At 44.4% G+C, this 19,558-nt stretch overlaps 1 protein-coding gene across 1 annotated transcript; it reads left to right on the plus strand.

Annotated features, from left to right (window-relative positions):
* The first annotated feature begins 991 nt into the window (after nt 1-991).
* Nucleotides 992-19,284, plus strand: LOC146060302 (peptide methionine sulfoxide reductase MsrA-like). The gene is made up of 6 exons (XM_083173345.1): nt 992-1,131; nt 1,254-1,322; nt 1,401-1,520; nt 14,226-14,330; nt 17,018-17,124; nt 18,704-19,284. The coding sequence occupies exons 1-6, from the start codon at nt 1,059-1,061 to the stop codon at nt 18,854-18,856; spliced, it is 627 nt and encodes a 208-aa protein (XP_083029471.1). The 5' UTR covers nt 992-1,058; the 3' UTR covers nt 18,857-19,284.
* Nucleotides 19,285-19,558: the final 274 nt, after the last annotated feature.

The raw sequence follows: 19,558 nt of genomic DNA on the forward strand, positions 1-19,558 counted from the left end.
TGTAGAAGTGAGGCAGCTATTTTGAATAATATTTTCTAAAGATTATTAATCCTATGAAAGTACCAGAAAGTCATGCTGGACACAATTCATATGTTACACTGGTTAGAACAAACAATGGCCGGATGAGATTACATGTAATGGATGAGCTTCAAAATACTAAAAGCCCTGCACAATGCTTATAAAACCATCAGATCATACCAGCAGTTGGGATCCCTACTGTGAATATTTTATGCCTAGCCCTAACCCTCTTCTCCCACCTAACCCAACGTGCCCCTCCTGCAGCTAAACCCTAACCCTCCCCTAGTGCCTAATCCTAAAACTAACCCTAATACTGGGTCCGGTATGATATGCCGGCGGTCAAAATACTGACACCGGAATCCTGACCGCCACAATGCCGATAAGGGGGGCCGTGGGGGGCCCGGGGCCTCGCTACGCTCGGCACACTATTTTACTCTCCCTTTATGGGTGTCGTGGACACCCATAGAGGGACAAAGTGCGGCATTGTGGCGGACGGGATTCCGGCAACGGTATTTCGACTGTCGGAATTCCAACCGCCGTCATATTGACCGCATCCCCTAATACTTACTGTTGGCATTGTGAGCATTGTAAATATGGGCCTGACTCAGACCTGATCGCTGCTGTGCGAATTTGCACAGTGACCAACTATCAATATACTGCACATGTGCATGCGCTGGTAGCCTTTACTAGATATTCACAAGGTGATTGACAAGGTACTAGTATGGAGAGATAAGGAAAGCAATTCTAAATAAATAGGTAGATGTACATGGTATCTGGTGTCCCTTTATTATGGAACAGGTTCATATGCTCATGTCATCAGTTAAAAAGGGACAATAATGTTTTTTTTTAAACCAATAAATATGTGATATTGCTGCTTTAAGATAAATATAATCTCTAGAATTTATGTTACTGTATCTTTAACAACTAAAGCTCACTGGTTATTTATTAAAACTATCCGGATGAACTCTGTCCTCTCCTGGTAATTATACCCTATAAATACCCTGTGCAGTCCACATCTTCTGCACTCACATCGCACAGCAATGCCAAGTAAGACAGTTCTTCCAACCGCTCAAGAGGCCCTAGCAGGGAGGGCTGAAGCTCTCCAGGTAGCAGGTAAGAGACGGCTCACAGTAGACACACATACGTCTACACCCAGCATAGTTCTCCTTCAGATGATAACTGTCCCAGCACTTATTACTCTATATGCCTCTTTTTTATCTTCCTCCCTGTCACAGCCAAGCATGCAGTAAATGGAAATGCCACACTGGAGCCATTCCCAGCAGGCTATGAACTGGCAATGTTTGGTAAGTACGAAACAAACATGCATGCAGAACATGCATGTGCACTGTGGACTAAATCTGTTCCTTATCTATACTTTGTAGGTATGGGCTGTTTCTGGGGTGTAGAACGGTTATTTTGGAGGCAAACGGGTATCTTCTCCACACAGGTGGGATATGCTGGAGGATTCACTCCAAATCCCACATACCAGGAGGTATGCACAGGTAAATCTCATTCACTGGCTCTATTATGTCACACTGTACTTGAAGGAAATTTATTTTGCTTGCTAAATAATACAATCTACTAAGAATGCGTCCTTTCACAGCTGATTTATTGCTGTGTACTTATGCTGAGGTAGGAAATAAAAAAAAAGTCCACATAATAATTGATATCAACAATGGATGGTTTTGTTTATATAGGGTCATGTTATGTGCAGTATGAATGGTGTAATGGTTAGCATAATAGCTTTACAGCATTAAGGGTTCGAATCCCACCATGGCTTTAACTGTGTAAAGTTTATATGTTCTCCCCATGATTGCGACGATTTCCTCCATTTACTTCAATTTTCTATCACAATTTAAAAATATACAGGTAGGTTAATTGGTTCCCGAAACATACCCCTAGTGCACAGGTTTTCAAAGTAGGTCCTCATGACCCCACACAGTGTATGTTTGCAGGTCTCACAGAATCACAAGTGAAATAATTAGCTCCATCTGTGGATCTTTTAAAATGTGTCAGTCAGTAATGAGTGCACCTGTCGGGTGACCTGGAAAATGTGAAATGTGTGGGGTCCTGAGACACCTTTCTTATCAATTAACCTGTTCAACACTTTTTATGGCAATCATACATTAAGTGGAAAGTCCCGGAGCAGAGCATTGTGTCCCTCCTGGAGAGGGTCATGTTGTGAGGTATGAATCAGAATAAAGGTGCCCATACACTTTACAATTATTGTATACAATATTATATACAATATCGCATCTCGGTTTTGCGATGAGATCTAGTACAAAAAGTATGTGCATCACATGTGCAAAGGGTTATGGCGCGACTAGACAGTGAGGTGTTCGTGAGTTCACATGTCAACAGGTGAACCGCTTGAGAAACTTTTTAGGCTTCTGGTGGACCTGGTGGGAATAGCCCTGTAGCATCTGCCTAATGGCTAGAGTGTAAGTGTGTACGTCAGTGGCGTAAGTTCATACCAGGCCTCTGATGACGAAATAGAAGGTGGTGCCCCCCCCCCCACAGTAGCTCCAGCTTGCATATGTGCTGACGTCCCAGCAATTTGCAAGTGGGACATCTCGGAGAATACAAATTCCTTATTGCAGCTAATTGTGGCGATAAGGAATCATTATTTTTGTGTGCTAGCTGCAAATGATAATTAATAGAGCCTGGAGGTTTTTCTTTTTTTAAATACACCTAGAAGAGAGATACAATTGTGAGAGATAAAGTACGTGCCAATCAGCCTCTGCCTAACATGTTAAAAGCTGTTTAAAAATTATACTTAGGAGCTGATTGATGGGTACATAGTTAAGCACAATTTTAACCCTCTTCAAGCTTTGAGTAACAACATAGGCGAATCTAGGGGGTGGTCCAGGGATGCACAGGACCACCCATTAGCCTAATTTGTAGCTGAGGGATGGGGGTTTCCAACGAGCCCAGCCCCGTGTCTCTAGCCTCCTGGGAACCAGAGATACTGCCAGGCAAAGCTGGAACGTTTTCCCTATAGGATAACATGGGACCCGCTAATTCTGACCCCCACCCAGTTCAACGGCTGCCAGTTCCCCCTTCTGCATCACTGAAGCTCGAGGTTGATCTCAGTCTAAGCCAAATCGCTGGGCCTTCAATCTGATACCAGGCTGGATCCATATGAGTTAATTGGTTCCAGGGATATTGAGGTTAAACCGTTTTTTTTTTTTAAATGTAATTTCATGACTGTTTATGTTCTTTGAGGGCAGATTTCTCTGGAACCAAACAGCCCAGTTTCACGGGACCAAAATCATTCGAAGCCAACTCAAAAGTTCTTCAATATGATACTGGTCTCATGTAAATGGGTCAGTTGGTTCCGAAGATATAGCTGGTTGGTTAAATGGGGGTAGGGAGAGGGGAGTGGTTGTCTCCCCCCCTCACACCAGAAAATGCACCATATTCCCAGGTAAATCCCTGCATTTTCTGTTGTGAAAGGGGTATTATTTCAAACAGCCGTGACCTGCAGTGCTCTGAATACAGCCGGGCAGCCCCCTGCTCTCTGCCCAGCTTTCAATGACTGTCACCCCTGCAGCTTCTACTCCAATTCTCCCCACTTTCACCTCAGCCCGCCCCCCCCTTTAATCATGTGGTGCCAGCGCCCGGCATGCTCCCCCGACGTCACGCACAACAACAGCGCGCACAATATTTCAAATGTCCATTCGGCTAGAGGGGACACCAGGAGGGGAGTGGGAGCGTGCTCTGCGCGGCGCTCTGCTCCTCTCCCCATAGAAGCAACTGCACCGCTCTCCATCTCTCCCTGCAGCAGCAGCGAAGGCTCATATAAAAATTTACAGTAAGTGGCACTTTTGGGGGCATTGCTTAAGGGACGCTACAAGTGGCAGTATGTGGGGGAATTACGCATATATGTGTGGCTTAATGTATAAGGGGCATTACGGTGTGCAGCATCATGTGTAAGGGGCATTACGGTGTGCAGCATCATGTGTAAGGGGCATTACGGTGTGCAGCATCATGTTTAAGGGACATTATGTGTGCAGCATCATGTTTAAGGGACATTATGTGTGCAGCATCATGTGTAATGGGTACTATGGTGCGCGGCATCATGTGTAATGGGTACTATGGTGTGCGGCATCATGTGTAATGGGTACTATGGTGCGCGGCATCATGTGTAATCGGTACTATGGTGTGCGGCATCATGTGTAATGGGTACTATGGTGTGTGGCATCATGTGTAATGGGTACTATGGTGCCATCAAGCAAGAACCCCCTAGCAATGAGCACGTAGGTAAGCAGCACTTATGTGGCAAATATGTAATAGGTATTACGGTTAGTTATATAGTATGTAATGGGCATCATGATGTGTGGCACAATGTGTAATAGGCATTATGGTGTGTGGCCTTATGTGTAATTGGCATTACGGCGTGTGGCTTTATGTGTAATGGGTGTTACAGAGTTTGCTAAAATGTGTAATGGGCATTACTGTGTATGGTCTAAAGTGCATACCTCCCAACCGTCCCGGATTCGGCGGGACATTCACGATTTACGGCCGATGTCCCGTCGTCCCGGTACTGCTTACCGCAGTCCCGGCTTCCCGAGACGGTTGGGAGATATAAACCACGCCCCCACGCTCTCTAGGACGTCACTGTGCCTCCAGCGTATGTGCGCAAGCTGCTGGGCGGTCACAGTGACGTCCTCTTCCTATCCAGCAGCTGCCATCTCTGCGCGTCTGAGTGACGAGCGTGACGAGCGGCGAAAATGGGGCGTGGCCGGATTTCGCGTCACCCGTGAGACCACGCCCCTTTTCTCGAGGCCACGCCCCCTTTTCGCGCGAACGTCCCGACCTCCCAACTTCAAAATTTGGGAGGTATGAAAGTGTAATACCACAACCTTTTTGTGATGCCACGCCTCCTTCCCATGAGGCCACACACCCTTTTGCCGTGAGGCTACGCCGCGCAAAGGTCCCCCTACGGTTATGTCTAGATCTGGGACCACCCATTACCATAATTCTAGATTCGCCTATGAGTAACAACCCCCCCCCCCCCCCCCCCCAAAAAAAAAATATATATTATAACAATTAGTTCATATCCTTAAAACAACTGAACTGTAATTATGCCTCTTTACAAGGCACTGGTTAGACCTCCTCTACAATCTGGAGTACAATTTTGGGCCCGTGCTACAAAAAGGACATCAGAGATCTGGAAAAAGTCCAAAGAAGAGCAACAAAGCTAATACAGGGTTGTAGAAATTAAGCTATGAAGACAGATTGGAATTGTTTACACTGGAAAAGAGATGTTTAAGGGAAGACATACTTAACATGTACAAATATATCAGGTACCAAAATAAGGAACTATCATGCACCCCTTTTTGCTTTGAGGAAGGACTCTATGACACATGGGTATGAGTTTAGATTATAGGAGAGAAGATTTCGTACATTTAGAAGGAAAAACTTTTTTACAGTCAGGCTGTTAAATTGTGGAACTCTCTTCCTGGAGTTAAAAAATAAGGTTAAAAATAAGGTTGGAGAAACAGCTATTGGATAAAAACATCCAGGGTTACAAACAACAATCATAATCTGTCATTAAATCAGAATAAACAATTTATAAAAAGGAAGATTGAACTTGATTGATACACATCTTTATTCAGCCTTAACTACTAACATGTTCCCCAGATAATAAGACACTGGGCAGGATGTACTAAGCAGAAAATGCGGTAAAACCCCCGTTTTACCACATTTTCAAATCTACCAAAACCCGTCTGCACCGTCTTTGGCGGGCAGGGTATCACCACCTTTGGGTGGCGATACCCCATAGAAGCCTATGGGCTGATTTTTGTTGTACACACTAGGCGATACGAAAACTATGAAATGTCAGCGATTTCCATTGAACTCCCAAATGAAACAGTCAGGGCTGGCGCCACCACTAGGCAGATTTATGCATCTGTCACTCCACCCCCCCCCCCTCCCGAGCAACTTGGCGGCCACCACATTGCCCCCCCCCCCTGTGGAGTGACGTAGCAGCATCACCCCCGCCGCCCGCCCAACTCCCCCCCCCCTCCCGTGGCGCATCGCACCCAGCAACTCAACCCAACCCTTCCCCCCCGTGTGGAGAGACCGTGGCGGCCGCATCGCATCACGCCCCCCCCCCCCCTGCCTAGGCCCTGGAGACCGTGCATACATACTGTATGCTCTTGCAAACAATATAATTAGTGGCCACATCCAGGAGTATGGTTTTGTGATGATATCTGCAGATTGAGCTGCATGTAGTGCCATGGGAGAATGTTTGTGTCAACACAAGGGAGCGTGCATTGTCAGCATCATAGTGCGTACACGCCAGCTGATTTCAAGAATTAGTGGAATCAGCAATCATTGAAAATGCATTCCAGTTTTATAGTGGAGGGGTAATATTGCAAATACGGCAGCTAATTGGCGTAAAATTCCTGCGAATGTATATACGGCCGCTAAAACAAATCATTACGCCATCGGAGGGTTACAAAGCAGTGGTATTTGACTGCTTTGTAAATTCCCCTCCGGAACATGACTTTGCAAACGGCTGAAACAGCCGTATACAGTTGTATTCATTCAAAATATACACAAATTTGTATTCAGACACTAGGCACTCTTCATATGGGCATAATTTTGTAGATCATAGGGAAATAAATAAATAAATAAAAAAAAATATATATTTTCTCTACTTCCCTTTGTATTGTGATGGACACCTCTTCTGATGATATTCCTTGTTCTTTTTTTCTCTTTTTTCTCCTTCTGCTCTTCTTTATTGTGTCTCCTCAAGTGGATTTTGGAATATGTGGAAAATACATATATTGTGTTATATCTTTTCAGACTTTGTATATAAAATAAAGACTTTCTTTTCCTTGATGATTTTAACGGCGTACCAAAACTCACTATAGGGAGTGCATAGACAGGTGTATCAAGGTATCTTTATGGGTGACACGCACCCGTACTCACGATGAAATCTGCGATATGACACTCATCAAGGTTTCTTTTTTCTTTCGTTTTCCAAAAGGATTTTTATTGATGCAGATAATTTTTAAAACAAGAGATTTTCAAATATATATCCGAAATATATATCTGAGCAAATATAACTGAATTGGACCACAGTACCGAATCTGGTGGTGATAATGTGCAGTCAACTCCCCCACAAGGTATTCCGGATCCTAATGGAGGTGGACCAGCACCTAAACACTCACCCGATCCTGATTGTAGTCCTCCAGTCTTTACACACTTAGGTCTGAGGCAACATGTTTCGAGACTGCATGTCTCTTCGTCAGGGCTCAGACCAGTGTGTATCATTTCCTTATTTATACCTGAAACCCCTCCCACTTCCGGTTTCCTCCTCCCACATGAAATGGCAATGTTGCTATGATAAATTAAAAACAGCCATAAAAAACGTCCATAAAAACATATACAGCTTCCCATTCCCCTTTGCATGATATCATAATGTTTGCACTCTCAATGCTGCTAGTTTCTATTCCTTTGATCCTCCGTATCTTCGTATCGCCGCCGATGCGACTTCCGGTGGCGGGTGACGTCACTTCCGGTCTTTCGCATGTGGTCTCGGCGTCTTGTTGCGGCTTCCAGTTCTCTGCGTCCCCGCCGTGCTAGCAGCTGGCGGCGTGTGACGTCACTCCTTCTCCTTCATTGATGCTGGGAAGGTTGTACGCTATAAGTTGCTGTGGTGTCCATCATTTTGTATGTCCCCAAAAACGAGCGCTAGTGTTCCTAGGTTCCGCTCATCTTGGAGTCTTCTCCTTATTTTTAATATAAGATATAATAGGATGGATACTTCATTCCTCTAGGAAATTGAATGGGGTGACATATAATATCAATGTTAGTGGAAACGTAGTAATAAAATGTTGGTAACAATATGATATAAAAATATGATATCAAAATGATGTATTTTAAATGGGGTACGATTATGAAATATATAAAAATATATAAAAATGTATAAAAATGACTGACTAAAAATAAATTTGGAAGATTCACAGTGAGACATGATGCTGAAAATTTTGTTTCTTAAAAATATGATAAAACCACTTAAAGGAACCATTTTAATTCAAAGTCTTGATTAAGACCAAAGGGTATAAGGGTTTTAAATTTGTAGATCATCTTTAAAACCCTACACAATATATGTATTTTCCACATATTCCAAAATCCACTTGAGGAGACACAATAAAGAAGAGCAGAAGGAGAAAAAAGAGAAAAAAAGAACAAGGAATATCATCAGAAGAGGTGTCCATCACAATACAAAGGGAAGTAGAGAAAATATTATTATTATTTTTTTTTATTTATTTCCCTATGATCTACAAAATTATGCCCATATGAAGAGCGCCTAGTGTCTGAATACAAATTTGTGTATATTTTGTGTTCCTTTGTGGGGGTACTTGAGGGTAAGACCCCAAGATATTCAGAAGGGCGAACTTCAGACCATTTAGCGCTACGGTAACCTTCACCCCAGTTTTTTCCCATTATTGCTTCAGTTGTATTCATTCGTATTAAGAATACGAATACAAAATTTCGTATTCGTATTCTTAGTAAATTTCCCGGTACTTGTGTATAATAGCGGCGCCCCGATATACATCGTACGATGAACGTATCGCATCGAATCGCATGCCATGTACCCGATGGCATGCGATGCGACGCGATTTTGACCCCCTATACGATGAAAAATCGTATAAGCACCCTAAAGGGTGCTTACAATGTTAAATGCACCCCCACGCCACCCCCCCACTATAAACGTGAACCCGAAGCGTGGCGAGCGTAGCGAGCCCGCGAGGGGCGGCGGTACGCGTCCTACGACCTTTTCATACCCCCACTATCCACGTCGGCGTGGAGTTGAGAATAGAATAGTGTGGCGAGCGCAGCGAGCCACCGAGCTCGAAGCTTGGCGAGCGCAGCGAGCCCCGTGAGGGGACGCGGGTACCTTCACAGGTAAACGCGTCCCTTCGCGGGCTTCACAGGTATCCGCGTCCCCTCGCGGGGCACGCTGCGCTCGCCACGCTTCGGGCTCGCTGCGCTCGCCACGCTATTCTATTCTCAACTCCACGCCGACATGGATAGTGGGGGTATGAAAAGGTCGGAGGATGCGTACCGCCGCCCCCCTGAAAATTGTATGCCATCGTACGATATCGTGTCGCATCGCATACCATCGTATGCGTTATGGTATGCGATGCGATGGGCGCCGCCAAAATACACAAGTACCAATTTCCCCCATAATGTCTGCTTCAGACATCACTGAAATTCAGATTTATTTATATTTACACACATCACTACTTAGGAGCCTACAATGTAACAATAAGATTGTTATTTAAACCACACACATGAAATGAAAAGTGGCTTGACACTAGCTAGAATAACATTAGGCGTTATGAATCGGATTCAGAAATGGATGATATTCACACAGCAGCTGCCTCCTGACGGTTTCTCTGATACGCTGCTAAATGTGAGACCATCGCTATTCGCTGCCCTCCTCACCATCCCAAATGGCTGCAGACTCTGGCATCTTTGAAGTCTCACTCATGTGACACCTGTAGCCACTGTTTGGCTAATGACAAAGAACCAATACGCTTGTGCATAGCACAACAAATATTAAAATTGTACGTAAACGGTTGGGCTGTGAATTAGACAAAATAAGCAGGGCCTGACTACCGCATATGCCCTATGGGCAGAGAACCAACTGCATCACAGCATGCACCTTGACTTGGGCCAGCATCCATGATTGTATCCACCAGCCACACAGGAGGTAATGCAGCCGAGGGGGAGTTGATGACCATGGCAACCAGCAGGGGGTTCTAAGCAGCCACAAGCAGGTTTCTAGGCCACATTCAGGCAGCTGGCGAGATTGGGGCAGATGTAACGTGTGCAGAGAGAGTTCGCTTTTTCTATGGTACGTTCAAACTGAAATCTAAATTGCAGTGTAAAAATAAAGTAGCCAGTATGTACCCTGCACAGAAACACAATAACTCACCCAAATCTAACTCTTTAACATGCTACATTCCCTGCCCCTCCTATTTGCAGCCTAGTGAACAGGTATGAATCAGGCCTATAGTGTGTTGTTTTAAATTAATTACATATTTTTTATAAATAAACTTATGTATTACGTTTATTTGTTGGTCATGTTATTAATAAGTAATCTGTTATTCTCATATTAACATAAGAACTCATTAAATATAATATATAACTAATATGTACAATTGGCACAATGAGCTTAACTAGAGTTTAGCTTGCTTGCTGCATAGCCGATGGTGTAAAAAAACAAATACAGAGCAAATACATACTTAATACCAGGGTTGCCTACTTTTCAGCCAGCTAGCTGAAGAAGGGGGCGGAGCCAGCGGACATGCCATGAAGGCAGCGTGGCCAGAGGTGGGGCTTAAATTTGTGCTGTGTTTGGGGGGATGGCCATTGCGAACTCGTCATAATGACACGCCCTTCCCCCCCCCGCATTGCAATGCCGGTATTTCAGGCAATGACGCGATTCCCTTGTGATTACCCCTGTGAATGGCACCGGGAGCAAGGAGAGCGGATCAACAGGGCAGCTGAGAGGAATGCCGGGCCCCGGTAAAAATTTGGGGCATGGCCTAAGTGTGGGAGGTGTGGGCACCTCCCGCAATTAGGCTGCACTTAGGCCACACCCCCAAAATGTTTAGAGGAGGGTGAAAGAAAACTCTAAATACTGTAATCTCAGCAGCAGCACACACCTACAGCATGTGCTGTGCTGACAGCAGGCTCAGCATGACCTCTCACGCTGTCAGTGAGACACTCATGCTGAGCCTGCTATCAGCAGAGCACATGCTGTAGAAGTGTGTACTGCTGCTGCTACCCGGGAGGAACGGAGGGGGAAGGGAGGGGTCAGACTAGGGCCCCTCCAGCAATGCTGGGCCCGGGTAATAAGTACCCCCCCCCCTCGGCTGCCCTGCGGATCAAACACTGAGTGCTGGGGAATAGATGTATAATTCCCCAGCACTCAGTGACTGTAATTTACAACAATAAAATTTTATTAAAAGCGTCTTCCAAGTGGTGGCTTACACCACCACTTGGAAGACGCTTTTAATAAAATTTTATTGTTGTAAATTACAGTCATACTTTATTGTTGTGTATTGGACAAAATGTTCTTGTCATTTGCACTGTGAAAAGGGCGCACTCTGAGAACCCATCTTTTCTTCTATCTCTATTTTGGGTCCTGTCTAACAGAGGGCCCCTCAGAGGTGCTGCCATATATCTGTATAAGCGCGGTAGAGGTACTTTGCTTCTATATAGATATATATATATTGCTGTGAAATGCTGGATACTGTATTTTTCCCTACCAGACAGATCTGACAATCGATCTGTAGAGGCCAGCTTAAGATTCGATTGCTATGCAATCTTTGCTAACTCATATGCTATTTATACCCCTTTTACACCGCCGAAAAATCCGGGTCAGCGGCGGGTCAGACCCGGATCACCGGTGGTGTAAATAGGGTATATCCGTGTCCATTTACACGGGTCCTCTACCCAGGTCCTGACCCCGGATAGGACCCGTGTAAATGCTGGTATAAATGGTCCCGCAGCGGGTCCACAGCGTGCAGCGCTGGGAAAGCTGTGCCCAGCTGCTGCGGGAGGGGGGGTCCCTGCGCCCACTGAGGGGAGGGGGGGGTACCTGTCAGACTGAGGTCGATGTGCGGCGCCGCCGCTGTCCCCGGGTGCTGGGAGGAGGGGGGTGTCTGCAGCTGCTGAGGGGAGGTGGGGGTACCGGTCAGCCTGAGGGATAATGTGCACCGCTGCTGCTGTAACTCCCCCCGGCAGCCGGTCCCTGCGGCGAATGGACAGTCAGTGTCGGCGGTCGCTCCAGCGCATGGGAACTAGTACTAGTTCCCATGCGCTGGAGGGACCCCCGTCACTGACTGTACATTCGCTGCAGGAACTTTGCGGCTGCGGGGGGAGCACCCGGGGACAGCGGCGGCGGTGCACATCGACCTCAGTCTGACAGGTACCCCCACCTCCCCTCAGCAGCTGCAGACACCCCCCTCCGACCTCAGGCTGACAGGTACCCCCCCAGCCCCTCAGCAGCCGCAGGGCCCCCCTCCTCCCAGCACCGGGGACAGCTTCCCCCATCTACCCCCTCAAAAATGTTATTCAAGTAGTAGTAATATATATATATATATATATATATATAATATTTATTTATATATATATTATATTTATATATATATTATATTTAAAAAAAATAAAATATATATATATATTATATTTATATAAATATTAATATATATATACACTTCTTGCAGAGTCTGGCACTCCAAGTAATACAACAACGACCGCGGTGCCCTCCTGGGTATAATATAAACAGAAGTGTATCTAATGATACAAACGGGCGGCACTCCCACGGATTTGATGAATCAATAATTCAGACCCACAACTGGATTAAGTCTGACGTTTCGGTTATTTATTAACCTTTTTCAAAGACAACATCAAAATAGAAATGAACTTACTTTATAGGAGAGTACACCCGTGCATCCTCCCTCGTTTCACACGTCTGCGCCTCGACCGCGCTTGTGAGTGACGTAATTAGAATTACGTCCTCAGCCGCGTCCCACAGCCAGCCGGCAGCGTTACCGTGGTAACCAAGGAAGCTAAAGAAAAAAATATATATATATTTATAAATGTAAATATATAAATATATAAATGGTGCAAACCCAGGTCCAACCCAGGTCGAAGTGCTGTGTAAATGGGGTATAAAGCAGGGTCAGACCCTGGAAACTCCAGCGTTCAAAGACCAGGGTTTTTGGTGTAAAAGGGGTATAACATACAAGTCATACTATCTACATTCAATCTGCACTATATAGTCATTGCTGCACTGTCTACAGTATTTGGCTTTTCGATTTCAGCTGAATGGGATAGAAAGCTTAAAACATGTTCTATCTCCAATTCATGTCTATGCGATAACGACTCGATTTTGACTATATAGTCAAAATCAAATGTCAAATTGAACCATGTGTACACAGCATAAGAGGGAAGCATTTGACCTTTCTCTACAGGTGAGTGCATCCTACAGCAGAGATGGGTGGCAATGACTGCAGCAATGCAGAATGGTTCCTCTACCAATTGAATAGGTACAGTCATTATTGAACATGGGGTGGCTATTGATCCTGAAATGTAAAAAAGAGATTTTGTGTATAATAAAAGGCTAACGCTGTTTCTCACCTCTATGGAGGGAACTGTAAGTGTTGTGTGGCCGGGCGGCCACTAGATGGCGCCTGATGAAGCAATTTAAGTATTGCACCTTTTGGACGCTCACAGCCACCAGTGTTGACATTACTTTATGATGTTCCGTCATCTTGATGGGCTGGTAACTAGTTATGTAATAATCATGAAGGGGGTGCAATTATTGGGGCATTATTCCCTGATGAACAAATAGCCACAAACCCTTTTTTTCCTGCAAAATGAATTTATATTCACAGGTGTCAGTGATTGCGATTGGTCTATACTTTTTATTGGGGAACCTTTTTCACTTGTCAGGAACACTCTCCAGATAACTTGCATGGTTCCTGTACTAAGCATCGGAGAGTAATAAAGTGGAGAGCGATGAAGCACCAATCAGCTCCAAACTGCCATGGTACAGGCTGCATTTGAATGATTGTTAGGAGCTCATTGACTGGTACTTTATCTCTCTCCACGTTATCACTCCCTACCACTCAGTGCCCATAGACTATAAACATATTTAATCAGGTTTGTTGTTACTTACTGTATCAGTACATATTGGTCTAATTATGCCAACATGATGGTGCATAATTTTATGAACGTATATATATATATATATATATATATAGTCCAGCGGTGATTGGCACTCAGGACAATGTAGACAATAGACCGCGGTGCCTTCCAATGGGGTAGATATAGCAGCAGAATCTCGCCTATACCTTGTTACAGGAATAATTGAGAAAGGAGGCGGCATTTCAACGGATTTGAATAAAGTGAGGTTATATTTGAGCAGATTTACAGCATAATTACAGTGCAGACGAAAACGTTTCAAGACCTGTGCGGTCTTTTCATCAGGTCATGCATAAAGTGCAAAGTGACATATATATATATATATATATATAGATAGATATATATATATATATATATATATATATATATATATATCTATCTATCTATCTATCTATCTATATATATATATATATATATATATATATATATACACAATATTTATTTTCCTTTCCTCTTCTGTACAGGTCTTACCGGACATATTGAAGTTGTCCGAATTGTATTTGACCCTAAAAATACAAGTTATAAATCATTACTGAAATTATTCTGGGAGAACCATGATCCAACAGAGGGTACGTCACTACGAACTAGGTGTTATTTACACAGGGATTGCTGATTGTTTCATGCAGTAGTTAACAACCTACATAAGTTGTGGATTATAATAAAGATTGCTGGAAGCTGTTGCATCTAACCAGAACCAGAGACGCTTTAAGAGAGAGGAGGAGTCCGTGTGCATCCCCTTCATTCTGGCCCCCTCTTCTCTCATGGTGTCCTGTCTGCATTGCCACTTTAGTGCCCAGCACAGTAAAGTCTGAGCTCTTGAGGGCTCAGGCTCTACTGCACTTGTGCAGAACTCGGAAAAAATGGACGCCCTGGGTGAAATTTAATTTATTTATTTTTTGCGATTTTTTTCGCAAAAACTGCAGTTTTTGGACATTTTCTGAAAATTGCATATTTTATAGGGTGAATTTTTCCCGCTATTTCGCACATTATAAAGGTGCGATTTTTCGTTAAACTAAAAATTGCATCCAGATGTTTTCCCATTAAAAAGTATCCTGGATCCGAAGAAATCGGGGACCTGTGGAGGGAAATCCTACTCACCCAGGCGAACATCCCGACATCTTCTCCATCTTCTCCGTCTCCCCTGACTCCCCCAGGACCCCTGCCTATGCTGACCGGACAGAGGGCTGAATGCTTTGGCCGGGGGGACTTGTATAAAAAGTCTCCTCCCGGCTGTGGAATTACCCTGCTGGCTGGTTGGGCCCGATGCTGGTTCTTGAAATACGGGGGATCCCTAGTCATTTTGTCTGTATTTTGGGAACCAGGACCGGCCCTTGAGCCTGGTGCTGGTTTTGTAAAATCCAGGGGAACTCTATTTGTTCTGCCCCGTGATTTTATGAAACCAGGACCGGCTCTTTGAGCCCAGGGCTGGTTATGCTCTAGAGGGGGGACCCCACGCCATTTTTTTTCCACTTTTTGGTTAAACCAAAATCGCACATTTCTGAAAATGTGCCGATTTTCATGACTGAAAATCGCACATTTTCATGACGCTCTATATCGCATTTTATAGATCTATTTTGCCGTGAATTCGCATCTCATTAAATATGTGAAAATCGGCCCAATAATGCCATTTTAAAAAATGCGATTTTGAGCGATTTTAAAACATGCCTAAAAATCGACCCGTATTAAATTTCGCCCTGTGTCTCTCATGCAGTTCTCGGATATTAGTATAACTTTACCATACCTCGCAACTGACCCATTTATTTGCCACTGTCCCGCCTGCAGACCACAGCAGTGAGGAGGCAGTTGCGAGGCCCCCTGTTACTTGCTGCTCAGCAGAGCAGCGATGTGCAAAGAGTCTATTCATGGAAGGGAGGGACTAGGGGCATGGCTGTCAGCTCCCAAGGTCACTCCCCCTTTTCGAAGCATGTGGCTTCGTTGCACAGAAGACCTCCATAATGTTGGGAGGTATGACTTTACTTGTGAATATATAACTGTCCAAGCCAACCAGGCCAAGCAGGTGGATTATGCACACCCCTGAGTGAAAATAAATCTGCCTATAGAGGTAAAATTAGACATGCCCTATGAACAGAGGATAACAACCTCCCCTCCAACCCCCACCCTCCCTGCATGATTAGGATCTCCCTGAAACTCATACCTATTCTTCCTCTCAGAGAGATGCCCAGAGAGGTGGGTGGTGATGGCAGCCATAAAGCCCCACCCCTAGCAGGGAACATGCCATGATTGGCCAACATTTGCATATGGGCAGGGCTACAATGACATGAATAACATATTGACAATATTGTGTGTGCACACTAAACTATATCGCCTGCTGATATCGTTCAGTAACTTAAGTTACAGGGACATGCTAAACATGCAGGTCATTTGTCTTTATAGCAAAAAGGACCTGCATGTTCTGCAGACACCAATTATTGTTAACAACAGGCGTGAGTGTGCATCGTTTACAATATTGAGTGTACGCTCTAGACAAAATTGTAAAAGTTATCGTTCAGAAGCCCCTTTCTGAGTGATATCTTTCACAATATCCTCTACTGTGTATGGGTGGGGTATGGATCATAGGATAGACAAGCATTAGGTCTACAAGCATTAAGTCGACCACTGAAGGTTGACATGCATGAAGGTTGACATAAGTTAGGTTGATAGGGTCATTAGGTCGACACAAACATTAGGTCAACAGTCAAAACTATGGCATGGGGTTTTCCATTTTTTTACCCGAATGTCGGCACAGTCGACATGGACACTAAAAAAGTACACCACGTGTGCTTGCCATTCTTGGGGCACGGTGCCTTGCTACACTCAGCACACTATTTTATTCTCCCACCACGCCCTAGTGGATGGTAGGGCATGAAATACCACCTGTCGGCACATGATGGCTCAAAAAGAATGAAAAACCCCATGACTGTTGACCTTCCCCATGTCGATCTAATGCTTGTATCAACCTAATTACCCTGTCGACCTTCAGTCATGTCGGCATTCAGTCATGTTGACCTTCATTGGTCGACCTAATGCTTGTCCACCTTCCCCCAAGTCAACCTAATGACCATATCCCGTATGGGGCTTAAAACTACCAACATTACCTCAGCTATAAACTATGTAAAGGAAAAAATTCTACTTCTTTTAAAATGTTTTGATAAATATTATCTGGAAGAGCATCTAAGTAGTAAGAAACCTACAGTAAGTATAATCATGACAATCTATCACTTCCATAGTACACTTGTCACTCTATCTGTCACTGCAGGAATGAAGCAAGGACAGGATGTGGGTACTCAGTACCGCTCAGTGATATTCACCTATGGAGATAAACAGAGAGATGCTGCTCTTTTGTCCAAAGAAAACTTTCAAAAGGTAAACATTTTCAGATTCATTGCTAGTTTCTCTATGCCATATTGCCTTGGTACCAGCAGATGGAGCTATTGCCAAACAATGGTATCATACAAATAAGCAGACTACAGTTAAGTTCAGGGCTGGGCAACACCAGCCCTCCAGATGTTAATGAACTACACATCCCAGGATGCTTTGCATTAGTTTTGCTATGTGGCCATGCTGAAACTGATGCAAGGCATGCTGGGATGTGTAGTTCATCAACATCTGGAGGGCCGGTGTTGCCCAGCCCTGGTTAAGTTAGAAGAATAGTGCTTGCTAAAGCTAATCCTCACACCTAAAAGGTGCCCATGCACTTATCCGATTTGGGCCTATTCCCCGAGAAATCATCCCAAATCTGATGTGTTTGACATCCCCTCCGACCGGGCTGCACATAAAATCTATCTGATTGGACCCATCAGTGACACATCACAGATGCTTTCTAGTACCTGCGATGTGTTAGGTGGGATCCGTAGGTGTGTGCCAGCGGTGAAGCACCTCTGGCACACACCTATGTGCAGCAGCAGGGTCCGGGCATCAGTGATCGGCAGGGACTGGGCAGTGGGGTCCGGGCATCTGTGATTGGAGGGGTCCGGAGCACATAGCAGCAGATGCTGGGTGGCAGGGTGGGAAGCGAATGCTGAATTCAAATTTATTTTTTTAAACAATAACCGGCTGGCCAGTCAATTCCAAATATTTTAAAAAATTCATTAGCCGCTTCCTGCTCTGCTTCCCGACATCTGCCCATACGTGCTCTGCGCCGCTGCCCGGACCCCACCTATCACCAATAACAAAATGCCCTTTTACTGGAGAAAATAGTTGTTTTTGCATAGATTACCTGAGCAGCCCCATAATGTACAAGCAGGTGGGTGCTGCACCAAATAGCTTCATCATGCCCCTTCCTCAGTGTGCAGTGCAGCAGTTTGGGGGTTACCCAGACCTGATAGCTCCTGTTTGTACAGGTCGATCGATTAACGAATGTCTGGATTGCAGTGTGCATGCATGACACTGAACAGCGACGACAAAAATAGCGTGGATCTATTTGGAATTATCCTGCAGTTTGATTGACAGGAAGTAGCCATTTGGGGGTGGTAACCGGACGTTTTGTGGGAGTGTCAGGAAATACCTAGGCGTTTGCAGGTAGAGTCTGTGATGTCAGTTCCGGCCTTGATCAGCTTGCCTCTGTCGCAGACTTGTGGAAAGGTCAGAATTACACACACTTGCACAGAATGGGAAAATCATTAGATGATGAGTGTTTTTATAATTCATTTGCAGCTCAGCGATCCTTTTGCAAGTCATTAGTAGATTGGAAAAGATTTAGCCTACGCTCAAAAGCAGTAGATCTCCCCCAAAATTCATGAGTCTACCCTACATTCTAGTAAAGTTGACAAGTATGATGGTAGCATCTCTGCAGCGAAGTGTAGGCATGTATTTCGGCATTCGCTAAGTGGACTAAAACAGACCAATGTAAAACCAAGGCCTTGTGTGCGTTACATAAAATGGGTGCCATATAAGGTACAATGTTGGCAAAAATAAACATCAGTTACTTATCTTATAAACCTAGGAGCTTAACCGTAACAAGCTGGGAACCATCACCACAGAGATATGTACTGTTCCTGAGTTCTATTATGCCGAGGATTATCACCAGCAATATCTGCACAAGAACCCAGAAGGTTATTGTGGTCTCAAGGGAACCGGAGTCACCTGCCTGTTATAAGAATCGGATATTGTACTGCCATGTTTTTTTTTAATTCTTTATTGTACGCAATATACAACCTAAAGTTCCATATTCAATTGTAAACCCAGAGGCTGATCTTCCATTGGTGCAGCAGGTATAGTGCACTGAGGCCCCTGAGGACTTCCTGTCACCACTATTTTTCCCTGTCACACTTTGCCTCCCCCTGCCTCTTCCTGTCACCCGCTGCTGTGTGGCATATTGTGAACATAGGTTGGGATGAAGGACGGGGCCTCAAATTATAATTTTGCAACTGAGTCCACCACCCACAAGTTCCGCCACTGTGTAACTCAGTATGATCTGTTGCAAAGCTCAAGATTTTCTCATGCTGTTCAAATGATCAATTATACACAAATTGTGACTAATTGTAAATAATGGTACAAATTAAATGCTATATAACTACATAATGAGTATGTTAGTCCTACACATTTATTTGTTGTGCTCTGAATCTCAAGCATCCTATGATGCAAGGAAAATTAAATCAACTACTTCCTGGCTTACCTTAATTGTACTATATTTGTAGGAGATTATATGAGTATGTAAATGATATGGTGTTATGCTTTATTGTAAATAATTACAATTTCATTGGAAGTCAATTTGTATATCTGCACAGTGGGCCTGATTCAGACTTGATCGCTGGGTTGCAAAGAGATCAGATAAAAGCCGCCCCACCAGAGTGTATCC

The sequence above is a fragment of the Crinia signifera genome, chromosome 2, assembly GCF_055691185.1.
Source record: "Crinia signifera chromosome 2, ASM5569118v1, whole genome shotgun sequence".
Taxonomy (NCBI): domain Eukaryota; kingdom Metazoa; phylum Chordata; class Amphibia; order Anura; family Myobatrachidae; genus Crinia; species Crinia signifera.

Coding starts and splice junctions, on each gene's coding strand:
- LOC146060302 (XM_083173345.1), top strand. CDS start 1,059: ATGCCAAGTAAGACAGTTCTTCCAACCGCTCAAGAGGCCCTAGCAGGG. Junction 1,132..1,253: donor TGAAGCTCTCCAGGTAGCAG/GTAAGAGACGGC, acceptor TCCCTGTCACAG/CCAAGCATGCAGTAAATGGA. Junction 1,521..14,225: donor ATACCAGGAGGTATGCACAG/GTAAATCTCATT, acceptor TCTTCTGTACAG/GTCTTACCGGACATATTGAA.